This window comes from Acanthaster planci, linkage group LG01 (assembly GCF_054643075.1).
Source record: "Acanthaster planci isolate LZ-2023a linkage group LG01, COTS_SCS, whole genome shotgun sequence".
Taxonomy (NCBI): Eukaryota; Metazoa; Echinodermata; class Asteroidea; order Valvatida; family Acanthasteridae; genus Acanthaster; species Acanthaster planci.
The window spans coordinates 34,736,441-34,753,983 of NC_141777.1; the positions used below are offsets into that span (position 1 = coordinate 34,736,441).

A 17,543-nucleotide genomic window follows, 5' to 3' on the forward strand; every position below is an offset into this window, starting at 1 on the left:
GCATGTGCGTATAGCTTCTGGCATACACATGTGAGTCGTTACTGTCAGGGGCCTGGAACTTCATAAAAGCCTGACACCGAAACCAGGCTGCTCAGACGAACAGATAAAAGCAAGGAAGGAGGGTATTGGGTTTCCTAGACATTGTGTTGGCTCATGTATCAGAGTTCCAGGCCAACAGGTCTGATGAGCCCCTAATAGAATTATGAATTATTCAGGCTCCCGGGAGGAGCTCCGGTGCATCAGCACTCGGCCAGCGTTGTCGGTAAATGGGATCCAGCCACAACAGAAGAATCGCTCAGGATGCTGGGCGGTGTGGACATTGTTAGCAATTGACATTGGACGGTAATCACTTGTAACAGAAATTAGTGATCCAACATAAAGGCCAGTTTTGTTTCCTGCCGAGCTGCGTGTTTGGGTGTTTAGACTGACTGAGAGTCAGTCTAATGGAAACAGTGGTTCTTTACTCATTTTTTTTTACCCTTGTTAATGCTACAATATACATGTACATTAGAATTCTTCGAGGAAGTTTCTTTTTGGATCAGAAGATTGTGCTTAGATCAAAAAGTCAGACCTCCTAACTTTTTCAATTTATATATTTTTTAATTTCTTTTGCCAACAAGCAGTTTGCAGCATTTTTATTTTTAAAATTTCTTGCTGTAATTTTCAATGTAATACCATATGTTTTTGATTCTGCACTTAGTTCTTGTGGTAAATAGAGCAACAGAAAATCCATGCACACAAACCTATAAATCTAACATCTTTGGATTCAATTATAAGATTCATCAATTACATTGACTCGCTAAAACAGACTAATGGTGACAACATCTTAGCATCATTAAGATTATTATCTGTTTGTAAAAATATTGTGGCCATTTGGAAACAGCACAATGAATCCCTGTAAGTTCAGAACAGTGCAGAGCGTACCATAGGTCTATCAATCACCTCATGACAGATTGTAATTTTTCAAAATAGTTTGACACTTTTTTGTCATTACTAGCTTGCATTATTCCAATCTGAACACACACTGGATCCAGTGGCGATAGAAGTGAGTGGGGGAGTTGGAAGGGCTGTAGACCCCCACTTTTTTGACTGGAGGAGTCCCCCCCCCACACACTTTTGGCAGGTGGTGGGGCTTAATGGATCATTCTATAAAGGACTGATTGATGCCTGATGGTCTCACAACTGCCCTCCTCCCACTTCAAAAATCATTCCACCGTTGCTAGCCAACTGAATCCCTTTAGTGGAATGGAATCAGGCACAGAAAATAATGCAGTAAGCTGAGCACAGGAGATCTTTGCTCTCTACGGCGTTTGGCTCCAGCTTTGTTTAATGAAAGAACGTGATGAGCAACCTGAAAACAGCGACAGTTGAGGAGACACGCTATATACAGGGCTAAATTACTTTGTTGATAAAACCACCTGTATGGTTTTTCAACAATTGCAGGGTCAAATTATAGTTCCAGTCACTTTTTTGTTCAACGTAACAAACAGTTTGTGCTATTCCAGTAATTTTTTTTCCTTTTTTTTTCCCCCAGCTGTCAGTATTTATGTAGATGGCGTCATAAAATATGTATTGAACTGAGGTGCTTGTATTTCAGCAACCTAACACTGACCATCTGTGTGCGTATCATGCATATCAAGCACTGATGATGAAACCATTGGTTGTATAGCCCACTACACTGCTAAAGATACCATTCACACATCAGTCATCTCTTCCCTTCCACGCAGACCATGGATGAGTCATTGTTGATGATACTGTCAGCCCCTGCCCCACCTACCAGCATCTCTCGCAGTCATTGTATTCTATAGTAATAGTAATGGGGAGATTCCAGCCTTCATTTGAAATGCACGTGGGGGGGGGATCATTTCCTGTTTGATAGATAAATCTGATGCAGATGGTGGTAAAGTAGTCAACTCTTGATTGGAAAAAAAAATTAGTAGACTTAGAAGAAAAAGTAATAAACCTTTGCGCAGTCATTTTTAATTTCTGGACAAACGTCTTCAGTTTTAACCATACCATACCTAAGCAAAATTATTTTAATCTCATGGGTTTTACTTCCTCGTAAAGCATGTCTTTGCACATTGACAAAACAAGGGCAGTTCCCAAATGCACATATGAGCAGAAATTATCCAAACAAAGGAAAGGGCAGAGAGAATACAACTACACCCAACCACTTGTTCAATAATCCTAACACAGCGACAAAATGTGGAACGGGAATCAAACGAAAATGGCAGGGTTGGCCCTTATCTTTCACAACCAGAAACTGATACCACATCAGTAGAATGGTTCGGATCGCTAGCATGTAGGAGGTTTATGTATTTATACAATTTTATTAGCCAAGGATTTTCTGTTGTTAACAAAGGTCTTTTGTTCACAACCTTACAAACTGGAATGGAAACTGCAAATGCCCCAAGTTTTCTGTTTTGTTTTGAAGTTTTTGTTTAAAAAGAAGAGCACACCTGTTAAAACAATAGAAAAGAAAGGTTAATCCTCCAGCAAAGACGTATAGATCTGTCTTGTTACCTCACTTGACCCGTTGTGAACCTTGTCTTTTTTCCCCTTGAGATTAACAAAATTCATCGCAGACTCCCGAGACTTTCAGCAAAATCCAATGAAACTCATTGCCTGTGGGCACAGTTCACCCAAGGCAGCAACAATCTCGGCCTACATTGTGAACTCAACTGTGAACCAACCCCCCTCATTCAAGGTGGAATTTTTGATGCTGTGAATGTAACCAGGCTTGGGTTTGTTCAGTGTAGCGCAGCCAAATCAACATAATGGTCCAGAGCCTTCACATGCAAGAATACCAGTGAGCATCGACTGTTCTGAGTCATTTCCATCAATGTCCTTGATCAAATGGTGCGTGAACACTGTGACCATGCTACAGTGCACGAAGCAAATCATACATTCTGGATGAGCAGAGTAATAATACAGATGCAGAAAAGACCAACTTGATGAATCCTCAGGCCTGAAGCTAAAGCTTTACTGATCAACTGGAGTAAATATTTCCTTCTATTTTTAATGTTAATACTGTGTCCCTTGATATCTATATGCATTTGAAGTGACAACAACCTGAGCGAGAAATCGTACAGAAAATATTTGCAGCTGTCGAGGAAAGCCCGTCCAGTCATGCCACAAATATTTAACGTGTTCCCTGTCATCAGCTTTAAAACAGGTGCCAGGACATTTTCTGTGCCATTGTGTGGATTATTAAAGCAAATACTCATCGGGCGGAGTCACTGTGTGTCGAATGAGTAATGTGGAGTTTTGAAAAAAGAACTCGGCACGCTCTGGTAACTTCGAAGCAGTCAACATGGTGACGAATGGGTCAGAAGACAATGGCATTTGTTTGTCCTCAAAACTGGATTGTGGGGATTCCCTTGACAAGGAAATGTGGTTTGTTCCTTGCTCGGTGCCCTTAACGAGTCATGCCCCCCATATAACCAATAGAAACATTTGTTGAGTTAAATTTGAATCAAAAAAGAGGTTAAGAATGGCTTTGTGGTGTACTGTTGGAAGGTGAGAACAATAGAACTTTGTGTCTGCATGATTCACAGTCGTGGTTTTTTTATCGAGGATTTGCTAGTTAGTTAGAAATGTGTCCCCCACGGGATGGAGCACTCTTGCTTTACTGTCTTGGTGAAATTATCCTTGGTTCCAAAAATTCTCTTTGATCATGTCTCACCATGGACAAAATTAACGACACCAATTTTCCACTCTTTCCATGACCTTTTTTATGAGGGCAGTTTGTTTATAAATCCTCTTTGGTGAAATGAAACAACGTGACTCACTTCACCGCTATTCACTGCAGTTTTTATTGGCTGTCAAAGTGGCTGTGGCAAAAATTTGATTCTATTTAACAAGGAGAGACCGATTCATTACTTCTACTCAACCTACTGTAACCTTTCAAAACTGCCAGGTGAGGAACATTTTGGCATTGGAAAAAGGGATGCGTGTACACCCATACTTGCTCCATTTGTGCAAAGAAGATAATATACTACCCATTTTATTGTTTAAGTCTGGATTTCAACTATCAATTTCAGTTTGACTGTGGATGTTATATACTTTTTGCAGGCCAAACATTATTTTTTTATTATTGCTGTCAGTGTCATCTATCTCCAGAGAACCTTAACCCTAACCCCCTAGGGACCATTGAAATCCTGCTTAACCTTGTTGGGTTCAGTATGGTTAGGGTTAATACAGCAATTGCATGTGTGGCAACTGTTCTAAAAGAAAAGATCTTTATGACATAGTCTACATATTTATATAATTCCATTGTGAATGCCTGAAAGGAATACCCATTTCCAAAACAGAACTCAATTTACATTAAGTTTTTGTTAAACAGAAAAAGCAGAATCAGAAAGATTTCATCAGAAGAAACTGAAATTGCTTGAAAAAAATGTGGAAACATGCTTCCCAAATCACACATAAGATTTCTTTCCCTTGCATCTTCATTTGACCTTGGGTTTTCACCTGTGTAACTTCCAATAGACATTGCATTCTCATCACTTGCTGAGAGCTCCCTCAATTGGAACTTAAACCTCCCTGTACCTATGAATATGTCCTGAATGCTTGAGCTCCAAGCTAGCCTGATATTCTGATTTGTCCCACACTGACTATGCATGTCCCAGAGCTTGTCTGGAAACCAGAAACTTGATACGCAAGATACACGGTGTTGATGAAAACATTGCCACTTTTATTTTTGCAGCCAATGTGATATGTCACTTTTGAAGAGCCTTTCTTTTCTCTCAAAATGTAGCAGTTTTTAGGGATAAAGTATTAGTTTCCAATAACATCTCTTATCTGGCTTTCAATCAGCAATAAATCCTGGGCGGCAAGCCCTTTATATCTTCATTGCAACCTTCACGTGCACTGCTGTACTGGATCCTGATGAAACACGAATTATATACAGACTTAATGAAGCCAAGTGACCTGTGAAAAGTGGAAGCACAAAAGAGATATTGCAGTCTGAGATACATACATGTATAAGAAAAGCTTTAGAAATATTCCTTGGATACCTGAAATTAAATTGTAAAAATTAACAGATTTAAAACTCGCCCCAAGGGAATAGTGCTCCACATAAAAAAAAAATAAATAAATTCGGTGCAAATTTCCATGCTAAGTTAGCATAAATAATGTTGAAGATTAGCAAATTAATTGAATTGTGGGGACATAAAGAAATGATAGTTGATTAAATTAAAGATGTGCAATTGTTGGTTATTTTCCACACGGTTTGGCTCGCATCATTTCATGGGGGGCCGCTAAGCCAGCTGCCCTGGGATATGAGACGGCTGGACGCCTTGATCGGCCGCTCATCAGTAACCCACCTAATCAAATATATTACAGTATTTGCAGGTCATACTCACAGGTCGTAGGAAGTTCAGATGAGTAGCAAATGTTATTTATGTGGTGTCGAGGGTTGTCCTTTCACATTTCACAGGTTCAGGGTCACAGAAAAGTAGGGCAGGCGGCATGGCTTTTGGGCAGAAATTTGTATAAAATTACACGGCAACAAATTTTGAGCAATGGGCATGTCTGCTTCTCGTAAAGTTTGGCCACTTGCAACAATGACATCTTTTATGTGCAAGTTGCATTGGATGATCTGATGTCAGTTGCTAGAAATGAATTTCTGTAGAATGGCTTAAATCAATCTCATTGTGCATGTACATTGTCTATTGTTCAGTTTCAAAGCAGGGGGTCTGTTGCCTGTAGTGGCTTGGCAGGCATTGAATGCTAATACTGCTACACTGTAAAATTGAATTGATAACCAATGATGTTTACATCTAGTATTGGCCATTATGTGGCACAGCTGTGCTATTGTTGCTGTTTCAGTGTTGTTTTTGCTTCTTCTGCCCAGCTTATTAAGGCAGTGCTTGAATCTTTTGGCTGCAGCTTAAAATGGCACATGACTCCGGGAATTGTCTGTAGCCACTTTCATAGACTTGTGCATAATTTCTAGCTGCAGCCCGGTAATTCAGATGCTGTTATTGTTGATGATGCTGTTTTTTCACTTGTCACCGAGTGGATGTTTCTTGTGCAGTGATTGCTGATATATTGACAAATTTGTTGGGCATTTCTGTGAAAACGTATTTTCTGTTTAACTTCAAAAGCCCAGTTTTCCAGAGAAATGAAACTTTGCTCTGTCTTCACTTGACAGTTGCTTGCTGAAACACAATGCCTTTTTGCCACAAGTGATTGCGCGGAGCCTCCCAAATTAAAATCTCTGAAAAGAAAAAACGACTTCCTTAAAATACGACCCACTTGGACATACTTGACCCTCCAGTGCCCAGAAACCCTTCACTGCAGTCCTGAGAACTGCAGCCCTTGCCAACCGACCTTTCATCGGTATTCCGGTGCACCGGCCATTGACGCACAAAATCTCACCCCCCCCCACATGATGTCAGATAACCCTGACATGTTTTCCAGATCCCACTTCCTTCTTCATCGTGCAGTGCTCGTCAATTGGAGCCAGATTCTTGGACCGGAACTGTGACAGGGCAGGCGTGAGGAGTCTGTTTTCTTGAAGCTGGACAGCTCCTCAGCTGTGGCTAACAGTTATCGATCCCTGTCTGCTTGAGATGCATTTGATGCGAGCGAGCGGGCGAGGCATTTGGAAGACTCAGTCTATCTATGCCCAACTGCAAAAAATGCCCAATCAATGTATCAGAATGTCACTTGAGGATAATTGGAAGGTTTTCTGCGTAAAGATTCTGGAAAAATTAGACATTCACGTTGAAAAAAGTGTTTTTCAGCTTTAATCTCTGTGTAGTGAAGGCTACCTACCGTACGTACCTACCCGTATTCTCTCCGAGTTATCTCTAGCAGAAAGGCTCTCTTGTTTGGAACATAATAGCTGTTTATATGACTAGAAACAGCACAGTCCTCGGAGTATTTGGTGCCAAAGAGACCCCTTTACATTTATTCTTCACACCTGACATTTATGAAGCACTTCTTTCTCCTTCCTCAGTCAAATCAAGTTTAGAGACCAGAAGTATCCTGCCACCCACGCTTTGCCAGTGCGAACGCCTCGGCATCGCACACAGCTGATGTAAAGTGACACCTTCCAGCCTTTTCAGCGGTGTATTCCCGCACGTAGCACCCTCCTACCCAGGGCCCACTCCCCCTCACCTCCAGTCATAATTTACATGATTAAATAGCTGCAGACATCAGGTTAATACGTCCCCCCCCCAAAAAAATGAAGTAAATATATGGAGGCAAGATGTTTCCTGGGAGTTCTTATAAATGCTGAATGTGCTGGCTCAACCACTGTTTGGCTGTGAACTTTTAAAGGGAGCCAGGCTCCGGAGGTGTTTCTCGTCACAAGAAAGAAACAGGAGATTTTCAGTTGTTTTCATTTATGCGAGTCAGTAAAATATCCTTTTGTGATCAGTAACTCTGAATACGAGTAGAAGATAAATGCGTCAAATGAACAACCCCCAAAATAACATTACAAGCCCTGAATGAAAATGCTTAACAGCAAGTTCTGTACGCTTCAAGCACAGTTCAAGATATGTATTTTTGCATTAAAATCAATCAAATTGCATAAACAAAGTAGAATAGAATAGTATACGAATGCAAAATGAGAACAATTTCATGAGGTGATGCCTCGTGTAATGGAACATTATGTCTGTCACCTCATGAGATTATTTGTTTATACAGTACCTGCACCTGTCCCCACCCTCTGATTTCAACTTGAAATGGCAGTGAAGTCCACAGTGGATGACATACATTGATTCCTTTGAGTAAAACATGCCGCTTTCCCTTTGCAGTCCTGCGACATCGCAAAACAGATTTGTGTCTGAAGCAACACCCACGGGTAGTATAGTGCGCTCTTAAGACTAGTTGTCTTGACCCGTCCATACGTTATTTTCCCCTTTCTTACTGGGAATAACACACATGTAAATGAAATTTGGGCGGGAACCAGTCAAGTGAAAAAAAGATCTATTCAACAGGTACTGTGAAATAGATTGTGACATGACCAATAACCCACTAATCATATGATGGGGATTTATGCAGGTATTGCATTAAACAGAATAACAATTTAAGAAAGGAACCATTTCATTTCAAAATGTCAAAATGAAATTGAGAAGTGGGACAGAGGACATACTTTGCCATTAATTAATAAGCTGCATTTACGGCATGACAATATCTTATCAGTACTACAAACTGCATCACTGTATCGGCTTGGCTTATTAAATGCCCCAGAACCTTGCAGTACGTGGGTGTGCCATTGTCAGAGTTTCCGCTGTGGGATGATTTTTGTGGAAAATGATAAGTTTGACTGACGGCTTCCGGCTGTAGGCAGGTGTAATCCTCAACCGTAGGTTGGCTTGTGGGAGTTGGAAGTGGCTTGTATTTCCAAGAAGGATTATTGTATTAGACCTTGTTTTTATACATCAAGACTTTAAATTCATCAAAATATTTGGTTCAATTTAGAAATTGTGTTCCGGGCACTGTAAACATGTATGGAAATTGAATGTTACTGAAAGTGTTGTGCAAACACATATTTACTGATGATACACTGCTATTTTGAACAAAAAAGCTGCCTTGTGATATTGTTGATCTAAAGATGTATGTTACTTCCAGAAATCTGTAGGACCAAACATCAAGTTGTTTGCACACTAAATTTTTCATGAGTTGCAGGTCTTCTCATGTTGACATCAGTGCTCTGCTAATAATAACGGAAATAAAGAGCCACTTTTTGAAGATTTTCTCAATCACCGGATTTGCCGTAAAAAGAGACGACATTGAACAATTTTACAGGCATGTCAGTGTTAAAATTCCCAGCCTCTTGCAGCCACACCTTCAAGGGTCCTAAATACAGGCTGAATCAATTTGTTCAAAAGTGTTTTGAATTTTATAAAACTGTTGTAAGATCTGTTCCTTTGAAAAAGTCCCAGTGTGGGCCTGAAGTAGCAGATTTCTGGCGGTGAGGTATGCGTATTTGTTCTCATTGCTGCGCATAATTGCAGTTGTAGGAATTAACTTCATACTGGTCACTCTACTTTATTTGGCATTTCTCCCTTCAAATTTATTAGTTTAACGAGGGTGATATTTCATTTCTGGTGAAAGAGGGGAAGAAAAGGATGGAAATTCATCCGCAAACTGCAGTTAAGAAGCACACTCTAAAGTAACATGGACTTTTAATTTGGACATTGTGATTTATACGGTATCTGTTTTGTATGGCACCTGGACTTCAGTGCTGTACTCGCCTTTACTCAATGACATTTTCCTGATGCCAGACTACTCAAGTATTCATTTAGCACTGATGAATGACATGAGCCATGAGCAGAATGTTTCATGGTTCAGGATTAAAGGGGATGTGCCATGTAGGGTTAAATTGACGTTATATGATAGTTTTCAACCGTGTAATATACAATAAGTAGGATCAACCTTTCTTTTATGTCATTAAATCCACAAAAATAGGTGTTTTCTGTGTGGTTTTTTTTATTCTCCACCTGGCTCTTCACAAAAATTTATCGAAATGTGTCAATGAGGGCAGCAGATAAATCTTGGCCAAAATGTGACGTCATAGGACGGACTGGACTTTCCAGACCAGAATGCATAGTTCCGGCAAGAAAGTTGATCGGTTCTTGCAAGAATAATAATACCCTCAGCTCTGGCACATAGTCGGGTATGTAGCTTGTACGTGTCAAGTCAACCACGTTTGGTCTTGTTTCCTATGCCCTTCTATTAACAGGGGGCAGAGCTATTTGACAACTAACTTGACGCATTGTGTTCATTTGTTTCGCATCACGCTGTACACGTGTAATAATTTCTATCTTGAATTGGTGATATTACGTGCATGTTTCACTTTAAAATGGGATTTACAAACATCAGCGAATACAGCTATCAAATAGCCGATGGTACGACAATTACGTTTTTTCAGAAAGACAAATTTTTATAGTGGTGCAGGAAAAAATTATCACTAGTCAGTGTTTTGTTGTCAATCCCTCTGGGTCGCCGCCATGCCCGTGGCCAACAGCCTCGAGTTGCAAAATCTCTTCCTGAGTGTATTCTGGTTCAAACTGACAATGCAATATTTCTTGTGCCTCATCAGTTCCTTCAATGTTGCTTTCTTTGTCCAATGAATAAGACAAACATGACAAATGATCGATGTCATGTTGCGAAAAAGCATCAACGCTGGAATTATCGTTGCTTGAGTCTGACATGATGGCACACGCTAACGCTACTACATTACGTACATGTCAACGCGTCGTTGCATAACAGTAAACAGTCGCCCGATAAAGGACTCCATCCTATGACATCACGATTCTTGGGAATTTCCTCAGGCAACTTTTGGTACCCGACGGCTTTTGTTGAGTTTTTGCTCCCAGAAGGGAGCAAAATAGGGTCGTGAAAACTATAATTTTTAACATATTTCCACGCATTTTGAAATTATGCAGATGCGTTTTCTTGTTATATGTGTGTCTGTTTTATGTGTTGATGCATGCATTACAAGAAATCTTCCCAGCACGGCCCATTCCCTTTAAACAATGTAATAATTGTCATACACACTCCTCTCATTTCTCTCTTTATACGGATACATTTAGCATTATATGTAAAGACATGGCTCTCGTTTTATAATAAATTCTCCCATCCCCTTTCCCATGGTAACTAAGAGACACTGCCTTCCTTGAATACTTAGGGTGGGATCTCATGTATGTGATTTGCAAATGATAGTCGGGTCTGATAGCAATTTCCAGCTGACCTTGCACACAGCGAATTGACATCACAAAATTCTGCTCACAGGGACTGTAGGTAACCTCACCTAAACCAAGTCCAGCTCGGCCTGATTCGATGCCAATTAAGTTATACAGGAATTAAGGCATTCCGATAGAGCCCGGCAATTAGATTCTAACCGTCAAAACACGCTTCGCAACCGAGGCAATCAAAGGAGGAGAGATTGCGATGCCGCAAGCCTTAGCTGCTCTGCCTTTCAGTTCCTGTATTTCCTCCTAAATATGGAGAAAGCCCCGGAGGAAAGCCAACTGACTCCAGCTGACGTCTGAATGGACCAGGTCACTTGTAGAGTAATTGACTTGAGCCCTCTACACTATGGCATGGGATTATTGGAGACAAACACACTGGCCATTTCCTAGTATTGGTTGTAAACAATTTGTTGTGATGAGAAATTTGTGGAAAACACTAAGGAGATGTCACAAAATTTGTTGAAAATTGTTTTTCCTTGTGGTACTGCATATAAGTTTAATAAAAATATAGAATTTCTGCTCAGGTTAATTTGTGTATTTGACTTGTTTGGTAAGGTTACAAATTTTAAATACGTTCTTGTGAGTACCAGTGTGGTAAATTTTTACTCTAGGCTAGTTTTTGATACATATGAATTTTTATAAAGAGAATTGATGTACAATAAACGTACATAATATGGAAAGAATCAGGCCTCTCAGAATGCTAATTCCCTTCACGTCAGCATGCACCAGGATAGTTATTTATTCCCAGGCCGGCGTGGCATATTCTCACAAAAGCTATCTTTGTCAATGAATTCATGAAAGACTCAAGTTGATTCGGAGAAGACTGCATGTCTTCCGAATTACGGAGACTTCATTTGCTCTCGTGTGGCCAACCCATTCAGGGGCTTTTTTTTTTCATCTTCAGATTTGATAATGTGTCTGGGTTGTGAGCTGGCCAGAGAGAGAGAGAGAGTGTGTGAGTGTGCTTGTTTGACATTATAAAGAGCCGTTGGGCTCAGGGTGATGCAGTCTGGCTGGCTCCGGTTATCAAAGGGAACGGTATCTTTTAATATCCCTTGCATTTCCGGCTGTGTTAAGGAGTTTTTGCAGGAACGTGGCCTTTGGTCTCTTCTTTTTATTTAAATCAAGGCAGGATTTTTGTGGAATTGGAAAATAAAAAAGACAACAATCGTGAAAAGTTACAAGGCTTGTTGATAGTTTCTTAATTAAAAAACATATCTGCAGCGTCTTTGCTCCTCTCCGGAGAGGTGATGCCTAGATGCTCCTGACCATTCAATTTTTGTTATTTTGTTGGTTTTTAATTCATTTCATTCGTTATACTGTACTTTGTGTGACACCATAATGTACAGTATTTGTACTGGTATGCATGCTGCTGTTGCTACAAATAAACAAACATCCCCAGAAGTATTAGCCTAGGTTCAGTAGACTAATCCATTAAGTCTTGCCCTACGGTGTTCTGACCAATAACAGCCATTAGTTACTGTAGGTCTGGCATTATGAGTGCAGGAATACATTCAATTCAATATTTTATTTCATCACAATTAAAAAAACTTTAAAAGTGAAATTCTTCTTCCCAATGTGCACATAAAAACAAGATACAAACATTTAAAACACAGAAACGTTTACTTAAGACAACAAAGATGGTAAAAAAATATATATTAACCACCAACATAAAACCTTAGTTAAAAAAGGCCAAACCTTAGAAAAAAACAACAACAACAAAACCCATAATTATAAACAAAGCAGATCTGAATACTAATATGCCGGATAATTTATTTTAAAAAGTCTAATCTGATTGAAAAGGTGTCGGATGCATACAATAATTATCCGCTAAAATTTGAATTATAAAGGTGAATAGCACTAGGTAAAAAAGAAAATCTGAACCGGTTTGTGTGAGTGGAAAGCGCTCGTAATCTTCTTGATTGGAGTTTAGGATTGGATGTACATGGCTGCGGCTGGAATACGCAGTGTAGCATTGGAGACTGACCAGCACTAATTACCAATGTGCTCAGTGGGTTGGGCCTGTTTAGTGTGAGATCAACATGGAAAGTTTGTCTGGATTTGTTCTACAATCTTTGTTTTACGAATGAAGGGCATTTGTCAATTGTACATGTACCTGTCTGAAACATGATTTTGTCAGAATTTCCAACATGGCTTGACCGATTTTTTGCATTCTCATGTGCCTAAATGCCGAGACAGAAGATTCAAACAACATTTTCTCCATTGTAATTACAGACCATGGCCATTAAAGTTGTCATCGCCAACTTTTCCAGGGCCATAGACCTGACCCGTAAGCTGCCCTCAGACATCGACAAGAGCTCACAGAAAGATGTCACCACCAGCAGCCCTCCCAGCAATGCCACAAGCAGTGTACCAGGAGCAGTCAATGTGCCAGGGTCCACGGTGTGTCAGGAGATGGTAGGTTTGTTGAACAGAGCAAGGAATAAGGCTGAGTCATTCAAGTCATTGAATATTCAAGCATTCGACCTTCCATTGGATTGAGTGTTCAAATATTCGGTTGTATCAAATTCCCACAAAAGCAAACAAAAAGCTCAGGAGAGGCTGAGTCCAACTGATAGCTAGTCCTGATCCATTCCCTTAGTAACAGCATATTCTTACACCAGTAAAAACGAAGAAAGAAAAATTGAGGAAAAAATAAATTGTTGTCCTTATTTTTGGACATATGCATCAGGTGCCCTTGAGTTTACTTACCACTAAAACATGTTGAAATACCTTTTTAGAATGCAATTTTGTGACCGAATGATTGAGTTTTTTCCTTCTTTATGTCATTCATTTTTACCTCTGAATCTTAAAATTCTGGAAATTAGTATTCATATATTCAATAGTCAGTTGAATATGCAAATATTTGAATAATTGGCACAGTGTTAGTGAGGAACAGCTTGGTATATCCCCCTCTGACCTTCCAGTATTAGCAGGTTCTTTGTAAGTTATCCCGGCCTCGGGGAGTTTCAACACCAGGATTTATCTGCCTCAAATAGCTTGGATTTTCCCTGCGCCCCAGGCTTTCTCATTTAAGCGTATCATTCGCCGTTTGGTTTGTTCAAAGGCTTATGAGCTACTCAGGGTGGACACTAGGTGGCACTCCTTCTTGTGCCTGTGCAGTGATTGTGCAGAATGGTGATTTACATGCATAATGCATTTGACGTCCTCTGTGATGTTGCCCAAGTCATCTGAGGCCTAAAATGGAGAACATACCCTGGGTTGGCTGTCGCCTATTGCATCAGCGAAGCAAAGTGTAGTAATGAATGCATCGAGTCCAAAATTTGGTTTCCCAGTTTTACAGGGCTTTATCAATTTACTTAAGTACAAGTTTGTTGCTTTACTGGGCACGCAGTGTCCTGGCAGGAACTGCATCTGTTTTAAAGAGACTGTTGGCAGTGAGCCTTGCAGATTGAGAGCATGTACATTTCTGGGTCAATATTCACTTCAACTCTAATGAGACCATTGAAATTCACGTGCACGTTCAAGCGTATGCATGTCTATGCCGGTGAAATATACTCAAGGATAATGCATTTTTATAGCAAAAATTTTCTGCCAACCACTAATAAAACCCTGGAAATTAACTGCTGGGCAACTTTTGCTTAGATTACAGCAAATATTATTAGATTATGCACATTGATTTTTTTCTTGATTTTTTTCTCTTTTTTTTTTGCAAGGAGGGACCCCAGCAAACAGCCACAGCACAGCCACAGGTATCAGAGAAGTTACTCTGCTCAGGAGATGTCCGTTCCTTTGCACTGCTGCTGTTGGAGATGATGGCCTGGCTGAAGATGATACGAGTACCAGAAGATGGGCAGCCGACCAGCCAGACCAAATCCTGGACTCTGGACCGCAGGCCCAAGCGTGGTGTAACCCGTGGCTGGACCCTGGCTCCCTCGGACACCAAGGCCTGGACCGATGACATGTGCCATGTCACCTTGAACAGGAATGCCAGCAGTTCCGTGGACTCATGCGGCAGCGACGATGGCCTGGCCAGTGCCTTGCGCTGCTGGGAGAATGCCGTCGCTGACTGCACCCGGAGAGATGGCTATCGGTGCCCCTCTCCCAAAGAGTTCCGGTTCCCTACCTCCGACAGTGCACCATGGGAGGAGGTCGGGACCTTTCCTAGACGGACCAAGCAGGTCAAGTCGCATCCAGTTGGGGAGTCCTCAAGTGACTGCACTCTGGGGAGCCAGCCCCAGAAGGCGAAGAAGTTCCACAGTTCATCTGAATCCTCGGGCACTGGCTCCAAGAAGGATCTGAGCAATGGACCAGCCTCCAAGGAGGAAGCTAAGAAAAGCCTGGCCAACATGACAGAGGATGGCAGCTGCTGCATTGTCAACCCTTACTTTGACATGATGGCATCCGAGGATGAGCAAGAAAAACCACATTCCACAAAAGAAGTCCCACCTGCCCCAGAACAGGAGAGTAAATCAAGGGAGAACAATTTGATTCAAGTGGCCGATGACTCCCAGGGCTTCAAACGAGACAGCATGTGCAGTCTGGACAGTGGGATATCGTCACATCAGAGTTCCATGCGCAGCAGCAGCAGTGACAAAATGAACAAGCGGGCTGACAGCGTGCCCTCCGGAGTCAAGCCCAAAGCCAATGGACTGTTGCAGAAGCGACAGAGGATGACGCATCAGTTGGACGTCCATGGTACGTTTGAGACATATCCTGAGAATGCTGATAAAATGGGTAAGGCTAGCAACGGTAACAGCCAGCAGCAAACTGGGCAGAATGTCGAGACTTGGGTGGAGAATCACGTTGCGCAGAATGGCCACAATAGACCTGGCGTCGTGCTGGATAGGACCAACCGGGCCAAACCGAGGGTTCCTGAGACCCTTCAAGAGATCGAAAGTCCAGATGTACCTCCCAGAAAAGACACCGTCATTCACACAACAGCCAAGCTGCAGAACAGTACCCCGAAGGAAGAATGCAATCAACAGAGTAGAACAGAATTCAATCGGGAAAACACTGTGACAAACACTGAAGAAACCAATGGCGATAAGGTTAATGGTAAATCTCAAGTTACAGTGACAAGATCTGCCAGTTCCCTCTCACAGTTTTACATCCGCAAGCGGGCCCCAAGGCCCCACAATATCACAATAGTTCCTGGGAGCACAACCACGCTACCCGCCAGCCTCCAGAGGAGAACCATCCATGCTCCGGATAGTCCTCGACTGATGGACCTGGGACGGGGACGGCCCAGCTCATGCCATGTCCAGGTTGCAGCCAACAAGAGCAACTCCCTGGACTCCAGCTCATCCTACGGTCAGGATTCGGTGGACAATCCCTGCTGTGCCCAGTGTTCACCAGGCAACTCGTCTTCGAGTGCCAGCCTGCCAAGAAAGACAAGAAGTTTGGAAGATTCCTGTTTGTCCCCGATGTCGGTAACTTCCCCCAAGCCTGGCATCAGTGGGCAGCCAGAACAAGGCATGCCGATGATCTCCATGCGTAAGCTCCACCGTCAGGATGCCATCCTGGAGTCCATTAATGAGACATCATCTCGCCTCACCAATCCTCACTCGTCGCACAGCTTCGAGGACAAGCTCCAGTCGGGCCACAAGAGGGCGAGCCGGCGCAAGGCAGGTCCCAGCGCCAAGCGAGTGCCCGTGACTGGCATCAGCCAGCAGCACGTCAACTTCTGCCAGGAGTTGCAGGCCTTGCTTCCCTGCCTGCCCAAAGTGGTGCTCGGTTTCTGGTGGAAGCAGCAAGGCTGCGGGCAGGCTGTACTGCAGTGGATTGACTCACTGAAGGACCATGATGGATGTCTTTACAATCAGGTGAGTCTTACCGATACCCTATCATTGCCATATTTGAATCACACGTACATACACAGGCATGCAATTTTCCCCAGGATCAACTGACTCCTCTCTTTTCCCTTTCTTTAATACTTCCCATGTTTGCATTTACACATAGAGCTATAGATTTTTCTTTGGATCATCATGCAATTCTAGTTCCGATCCCAAGGGAGTAAATGACAACAACTGTATGGTTTTATGTACCCTAAAGGGCTGTAGGGACTCTGCCTGGTCTGGTAGTCCTGGATGTAGAGACAACTGATAGAATCTTCCTCCAGAGCACCACTAACACAGTATGGGGCAGTTTGTTTCACGCGGATCCGGATCGTGATCAGTGATCTGTCATTGGTTCACTGGCACCAAACCCCGCCTAATGGATGGAGTGGCCCAGCATTAAGACCACTGATCAAGATCAGTGATCTGTCATTGGTTCAGTGGCACCAAAACCCACCTAATGGATGGAGTGACCCAGCGTTAAGCTCACTGATTAAGATCCAGATCCATGTGAAACAAACTGACCCTCTGACTTGATCTTTACAGTCTGTGAAAGTATCTACAGGTAGAGTAATTAAGATTAAGGCATGACATTTGTCAGTTGGGTCAGTCGCTCCGTATGCAAATACAGTACATGATGCATCCTTTATGTATGATGTATGGCACTTGCTGGTGCATACATGTATGTGCCATCAAAAGAGGTTTTTATTTTGTATCTTGCGCTCTTTGGCCTTTGGCTTCTGTTTCATCAATTTAAACACCCTGAGACGAGACTCGTAATCTCACTGTAGCACTATTTTTTTGCTGTAGAAATATCAAATTATCCAACACAAGGCCACAGTTTAGCAACGTTGAATTCAAATCCAACAGCAAATCGATCACAGGCCTTGGCATTAAGCCAGAGACGAAGCCAAGAGTTTACATCGTGAACAAGCCATACAGCCTCCTCAGGCATGCGTCTGCGGAGCGAGTAAACTTGGTAAAAATCCTGTGAATTCAAACACTTTTTCTTTCTCTTCTTGAATGCCAACAG

General features: G+C 42.0%; 1 protein-coding gene across 2 annotated transcripts in view; it reads left to right on the forward strand.

Moving 5' to 3' along the window:
- The window catches only part of LOC110979617 (uncharacterized), a 42,393-nt gene that overhangs the window by 21,703 nt on the left and 3,147 nt on the right, over nucleotides 1–17,543 (forward strand). For both annotated transcript variants that reach the window (XM_022235594.2, XM_022235595.2), the window contains 2 exons: nucleotides 12,948–13,130; nucleotides 14,390–16,498. In XM_022235594.2, coding sequence (XP_022091286.2) covers nucleotides 12,948–13,130; nucleotides 14,390–16,498 — 2,292 coding nt within the window. The remainder of the gene's footprint in view (nucleotides 1–12,947; nucleotides 13,131–14,389; nucleotides 16,499–17,543) is intronic.